Source organism: Dama dama, unplaced genomic scaffold (assembly GCF_033118175.1).
Source record: "Dama dama isolate Ldn47 unplaced genomic scaffold, ASM3311817v1 ptg000096l, whole genome shotgun sequence".
NCBI classification, from domain to species: Eukaryota; Metazoa; Chordata; class Mammalia; order Artiodactyla; family Cervidae; genus Dama; species Dama dama.
In genome coordinates, this window is record NW_026870910.1 from 7,955,598 (window position 1) to 7,962,780 (window position 7,183).

Here is a 7,183-nt window from a genome sequence, read left to right on the forward strand (position 1 = left end):
GGAAAATCATGAAGCGGTGTTGACAAACATGAAGAGCCTGAAAAGGTGTGAAAAATATGAAGAGCTTCAAAAGATGTCAAAATATGAGGAGCATGAAACGGTCTGAAAAATATGAGGAGCATGAAGCGGTGTTGAAAAACATGAAGAGCCTGAAAAGGTGTGAAAAATATGAAGAGCTTAAAAGGTGTCAAAAATATGAGCAGCATGAAACGGTCTGAAAAATAGGAGGAGCATGAAGCGGTCGTCAAAAACATGAAGAGCTTGAAAAGGTTTGAAAAGTATAAAGAGCTTCAAAAAGTGTCAAAAATATGAGGAGCATGAAACGGTCTGAAAAATAGGAGGAGAATGAAGCGGTGTTGGAAAACATGAAGATCCTGAAAAGGTGTGTGTAATATGAAGAGCTTCAAAAGGTGTCAAAAATATGAGGAGCATGAAACGGTCTGAAAAATAGGAGGAGCATGAAATGGTTTTGAAGAAGATGAAGAGCTTGAAAAGGTGTGAAATATATGAAGAGCTTCAAAAGGTGTCAAAAATATGAGGAGCATGAAACAGTCAGAAAAATAGGAGGAGCATGAAGCAGTCGTCAAAAAACATGAAGAGCCTGAAAAGGTGTGAAAAATTTGAGGGATTCAAAAGGTGTCAAAAATATGAAAAGCTTGAAGCTTCTGAAAGATAGGAGGAGCATGAAGCGGTCCTCAAAAACATGAAGAGCGTGAAAAGGTGTGAAAAATATGAAGAGCTTCAAGGTCTCAAAAATATGAGGAGCATGAAACGGTCTGTAAAATCGGAGGAGCATGAATCGGTGTTGAAAAACATGAAGATCCTGAAAAGGTGTGAAAAATATGAAGAGCTGCAAAAAGTGTCAGAAATATGAGGAGCATGAAAGGGTCTGAAATACAGGAGAAGCATGAAGCGGTGGTCAAAAAGATGAAGAGCCTGAAAAGGTGTGAAAAATATGAAGGGCTTAAAAGGTGTGAAAAATATGAGGAGCATGAAAAGTTCTGAAAAATAGGAGGCACATGAAAAGGTGGTCAAAAACATGAAGAGCCTGAAAAGGTGTGAAAAATATGAAGAGCTTCAAAAGGTGTCAAAAATATTAGGAGCAGGAAACGGTCTGAAAAATAGGAAGAGCATGAAGCGGTGGTCAAAAACAAGAAAGGAATGAAAATTTGTGAAAAATATGAAGAGCTTCAAAAGGTTTAAAAAATATGAAGAACTTCAAAAGGTGTCAAAAATTAAATGAGCATGAAACGGTCTGAAAAATAGGAGGTGCATGAAGCGGTGTTGAAAATCATGAAGAGCCTGAAAAGGTGTGAAAAATATGAAGAGCTTCAAAAGATGTACAAAATGAGATATGCATGAAACGGGCTGAAAAATCGGAGGAGCATGACGTGGTGTTGAAAAACATGAAGAGCCTGAAAATGTGTGAAATATATGAACAGCTTCCAAATGTGTCAAATATATGAGGAGCATGAAACGGTCTGAAAAATAGCAGGAGCATGAAGCGATGTTGAAAAACATGAAGAGCCTGAAAATGTGTGAAAAATATGAAGAACTTCAAAAGGTGTCAAAAATATGAGGAGCATGGAACGGTCTGAAAAGTTGGAGGAGCATGAAGTCGTTGTGAAAAACATGAAGAACCTGAAAAGGTGTGCAAAATATGAAGAGCTTCAAAAGGTGTGAAATTCATGAGGAGATGAAACGGTCTGAAAAATAGAAGGGGCATGAAGCGGTGTTCAAACACATGCAGAGACTGAAAAGGTGCCAAAAGTATGAAGAGCTTCAAAGGTGTCAAAAATATGAAGAGCTTCAAAAGGTGTCAATAATGAGATGAGAATGAAACGGTCTGAAAAATAGGAGGAGCATGAAGTGGTGTTGAAAAAAATGAAGAGCCTGAGAAGTTGTGAAAAATATGAAGAGTTTCAAAAGACGTGAAAAATATGAAGAGCTTCAAAAGATATAAAAAATGAGATGAGCATGAAACGGTCTGAAAAATAAGAGGAGCATGAAGCGGTGTTGAAAAACATGAAGAGTCTGAAAAGGTGTGAGAAATATGAAGAGCTTCAACAGGTGTCAAAATTATTAGGAGCATGAAAGGGTCTGCAAAAAAGGAGAAGCATGAAGTGGTGTTGAAAAACATGAAGAGCCTGAAAAGGTGTGAAAAATATGAAGAGCTTCAAAAGGTGTGAAAAATATGAGGAGCTTGAAACGTTCTGAAAAATAGGAGGATCAAGAAACGGTGTTCAAAAACATGAAGAGGCTGAAATGGTGTGAAAAATATGAAGAGCTTTAAAAGGTGTCAAAATATGAGGAGCATGAAACGTTCTGAAAAATAGGAGGATCAAGAAACGGTGTTCAAAAACATGAAGAGGCTGAAATGGTGTGAAAAATATGAAGAGCCTCAAAAAATGTCAAACATATAAGGAGTATGAAATGGTCTCAAAAATAGGAGGAGCATGAAGCGGTCTTGAAAACCATGAAGAGCCTGAAACCGTGAGAAAAATAAGAAGAGCTTCAAAAATGTGAAAAATATGAAGAGCTTCAAAAGGTATGAAAAATATGAAGAGCTTCAAAAGTTGTCAAAAATTAGATGAGCATGAAACGGTCTGAAAAATAGGAGGTGCATGAAGCTGTGTTGAAAATCATGAAGAGCCTGAAAAGGTGTGAAAAATATGAAGAGCTTCAAAAGCTGTGAAAAATATGAAGAGCTTCAAAAGGTGTCAAAAATATGAGGAGCATGAAATGGACGGAAAAATAGGAGGAGCATGAAACGGTGTGGAAAAACATGAAGAGCCTGAAAATGTGTGAAAAATATGTAGAGCTTCAAAAGGTGTGAAAAATAAGAAGAGCTTCAAAAGATGTAAAAAATGAGATGTGCATGAAACAGACTGAAAAATCGGAGGAGCATGAAGTGGTGTTGAAAAACATGAAGAGCCTGAAAATGTGTGAAATATATGAACAGCTTCAAAATGTGTCAAATATATGAGGAGCATGAAACGGACTGCAAAATAGCAGGAGCATGAAGCGGTGTTGAAAAACATGAAGAGCCTGAAAAGGTGTGAAAAATATGAAGAGCTTCAAAAGGTGTGAAAAATATGAACAGCTTCAGAGCACCGGAAGCCGCTCCCCTGAGAGGCTGCGGACCCAGAGCGGCGGCCGCCGGTCCAGGCGCCATGGCTGCGGAGCGGACCTGGCCGCTGGGAGGCTCTGGCGGCCCGAGCGCGCCTAGTTGGTGTGAGCCCGGCGCGAGGTCCCGTGCCCTGGGGCGCTCGCTCAGGTAAATTTTTCCATAACCTTATGGAGAGAAAGGACTTTGAGACATGGCTTGATAACATTTCTGTTACATTTCTTTCTCTGACGGACTTGCAGAAAAATGAAACTCTGGATCACCTGATTAGTCTGAGTGGGGCAGTCCAGCTCAGACACCTCTCCAATAACCTGGAGACTCTGCTCAATCGGGACTTCCTCACACTCCTTCCCCTGGAGCTCAGTTTTTATTTGTTAAAATGGCTCGACCCTCAGACTTTACTCACGTGCTGCCTCGTCTCTAAACAGTGGAATAAGGTGATAAGTGCCTGTACAGAGGTGTGGCAGACCGCCTGTAAAAATTTGGGCTGGCAGATAGATGATTCTGTTCAGGACGCTTTGCACTGGAAGAAGGTTTATTTGAAGGCTATTTTGAGAATGAAGCAACTGGAGGACCATGAAGCCTTTGAGACCTCATCTTTAATTGGACACAGTGCCAGAGTGTATGCACTTTACTACAAAGATGGACTTCTGTGTACAGGGTCAGATGACTTGTCTGCAAAACTGTGGGATGTGAGCACAGGGCAGTGTGTTTATGGCATCCAGACGCACACTTGTGCTGCGGTGAAGTTTGATGAGCAGAAGCTTGTGACAGGCTCCTTTGACAACACCGTGGCCTGCTGGGAATGGAGCTCCGGAGCCAGGACCCAGCACTTCCGGGGGCACACGGGGGCGGTGTTTAGTGTTGACTACAACGACGAACTGGACGTCTTGGTGAGTGGCTCTGCAGACTTCACCGTGAAAGTATGGGCTTTATCTGCTGGGACATGCCTGAACACTCTCACCGGGCACACAGAATGGGTCACCAAGGTGGTCTTGCAGAAGTGCAAAGTCAAGTCTCTCTTGCACAGCCCTGGAGACTACATCCTCTTAAGTGCAGACAAATATGAGATCAAGATTTGGCCAATTGGGAGAGAAATTAACTGTAAGTGCTTAAAGACGTTGTCTGTCTCTGAGGATAGAAGTATCTGCCTGCAGCCAAGACTTCATTTTGATGGCAAATACATTGTCTGTAGTTCGGCACTGGGCCTCTACCAGTGGGACTTTGCCAGTTATGATATTCTCAGGGTCATCAAGACTCCGGAGATAGCAAACCTGGCCTTGCTTGGCTTTGGAGACATCTTTGCCCTGCTGTTTGACAACCGCTACCTGTATATCCTGGACTTGTGGACAGAGAGCCTGATTAGCCGCTGGCCTCTCCCCGAGTATAGGAAGTCCAAGAGGGGCTCCAGCTTCCTGGAGGGTGAAGCGTCCTGGCTGAACGGACTGGACGGGCACAACGACACGGGCCTGGTCTTCGCCACCAGCATGCCCGACCACAGCATCCACCTGGTGCTGTGGAAGCAGCACGGCTGACGTGGGGCGCCGGGGCTGCGGCCCTGGCGCACGGCCCCTGGCAGCCACCTGCATGAACCAAAGTTCTCACCTCACGGCATCATCGCGCAGCGCACAATCACTATCTGTTTGCCGGGGCCGGGGCTCGGGGCGGGGGGCTCGTCTTGTGGACACACACCGCAGCACGCTGACGGGGCGCACCGTTGGCTTCATGTGTTCCTAGTTTGTGGTCAGTGTGAGAGGCTTCGTCTGGGGTTCATCATTTATTTGTCCTTAGTTATGTGGGTCCGTGTGAGAGGCTGCATCTGGGGTTCATCTTTCTTGAATATTGGTTTTAAGTAAAGAAATTTAAATGGCTCATTAATCTGCTAATTGGTTGCCTATAAAAACACAGTCTATTATTAAAGCTTTTTACCATTGCCTTTTTCTCTTTTGAAATTGAAGCAAAGGTGCTATGATGTTGTTACAGCAACTTTTCTCACATGGTGCTTAGCTTTTATAACGACCCGTGTTATAAAGACCACCAAGTTCTGTGACATTCATGCTCTCCACCAAATACCAGTTCTAAAGAAAATGTGTCTTCAGTGCAAATCCAGTTCTATAGATTGATGGTTTGTGACACGTTTTAAGCCCTCATTCTTGTCAGAGCCAAGGTCGGCCGTGTCTGAGATGCACGAAGTTCTGTAGTCTTTGTTTCTGTGGAACAAGCTGGCTGGGTCACCTGCCACCTCCATGACTGCGTAGAGGGGACACGGTTCAGTGGAAGGCGCCAAGCTGGCAGACTGAAGCCTGGCTCTGTTCCCTAGGAGCCCCGCAGCCCAGGAGTGCAGTTCTCTGGCCCCGTTTTCTGTGTCTGTATAGCTAGTTGTTAGGCTGTCATTTGATTTCTGGGATTCTTTCTGGTCCTGTGTCTGCCGAGCTGTGCAAAAGTTGATGCTTCAGTTTTGTCCGATTGCTAATTCGTTGTTTCTTGGCATGATGATCTTGGAGATCATCTATAAATGAAACCACTGATACAAAGTTGTCATCTATAAGGAAATCAAACATGCAAAAAAAAAGAATGGATAAAAGGGAATGTGGAAAATGTTAACATAGTCTGCTTTAAAAACTGTATGCAGTTGGTGGAAGAAGTGCTGAGAGGAGTTGGGGTTCTCTGGAGAGGCAGGGTGTGCCAGTTCAGAGGGAGAGGTCCCTGACCCTGACGCTCCGTCCTCCGCTGTCTCTCTCTTGATGGGTTGCCTCAGGCAGGCTAACTTTCTGTTGAAAGTGAAGGACTTGTGCTAGATTGGGGTTTGCAAACTCACAGGCCCGGGGAGCCATGCAGAGAGCATAGGTGAGCGCCGCCCTCCGGGCAGGATGGAGCTGTACCAGGGGACGCTCCTCTGACGGGCGGTTTCAGAGCCCTGCCTGCCACGCGGGAGGAAGCCCAGCGTTGCACAGGCCTTCTGATGTGTCAGGTGGAGCTAGGCCTCCAGAATTGTGTTTATAATTCCCTAATTTTAAAAATGTGGACAATGACTTGGAGATCATGTGAAATGCAGTGGGCTAATAAACGAAGCGAGTCTGCAGGCTGCCAGTTCACATTCCCCACCTTCTCATTCCTGCAGAGTAGGCGAGGCTGTGATTCGACAGTGGCGGTGTTTTAATGTAATTGTCACAAACATTAGGGAGACAGTCTAGGGAACGAGTGTTGGGAAGAATTTAAGAGTTCCCAGTTGTGTGACAGAGGAGTGAGGAGGGGGCGTTTCAGTCACTGACCTCCAGGAAAGTATTAATAGTTAGAAGATGAATTTAAGAGCTGGAGCCTGAGTGGGAGGCCCTGCCTGGGAATATGAGGGATTCTTTCTTCTTGTTAACTTTGATATTAACCCATTTTTCAGGTAGGAAAAGGGTTGCTGGTAGAGCTGAGAATGATTCAAAGTACAGGGGGAACACCACACTCCCAAATCCTATCACCCTAGAGCCTGACAACAGACCTCCAAATGCTGCAAAGTCAGGGTTTATGAGAACTGACGGTTGCTCCCAAGGATGGATTTAGGTAATATCCATGCCGAGACTCTGAGGAAATCAGGTGAAAGAACAAGATCTTCATACCCCAAATCCATCTCACATTGATTTCTGTGGGTGAGTGCTGCTTGGTCCTTTTAAGAAATGGGACTAGGTTCAAAGCTGGAATCTACTTCTCAGGAAACCCAGGAGGCTTTGGGCCACGGTGAGGGGAAATGACTTTTCTCATTTTCATCCACCTGGAACATGAAACTGAGATCACAGGTCTAATGATCATCCGTAGTCCCACCTCACCTTCCGACATACATCCAGTTGCTTTAAAGACCACGCGATTATGTAGTCATCTGTGGGGAAACTTTGAAATGACAGACCTAAAGCTTGTATGGCAGGCCCCGTCTCCTTTCGGTTTTCAGTGGCGAGTACCAAGGTTACCACCGAGGTGGCGCAGCTGATTCTGACCTCGGTGCTCAGAGCCCTGCCTTCATCCCTCTTCGTATAGTGTTGCGGTCCATAGAGTCAGAGCCACGGTTTTTCC

The 7,183-nt window shown here is 44.6% G+C and overlaps 1 protein-coding gene across 1 annotated transcript; it reads left to right on the forward strand.

Annotated features, from left to right (window-relative positions):
- The first annotated feature begins 3,266 nt into the window (after window positions 1-3,266).
- Window positions 3,267-5,060, forward strand: LOC133053690 (F-box/WD repeat-containing protein 2-like). The gene has a single exon (XM_061138211.1). The coding sequence runs from the start codon at window positions 3,298-3,300 to the stop codon at window positions 4,660-4,662; it is 1,365 nt and encodes a 454-aa protein (XP_060994194.1). The 5' UTR covers window positions 3,267-3,297; the 3' UTR covers window positions 4,663-5,060.
- Window positions 5,061-7,183: the final 2,123 nt, after the last annotated feature.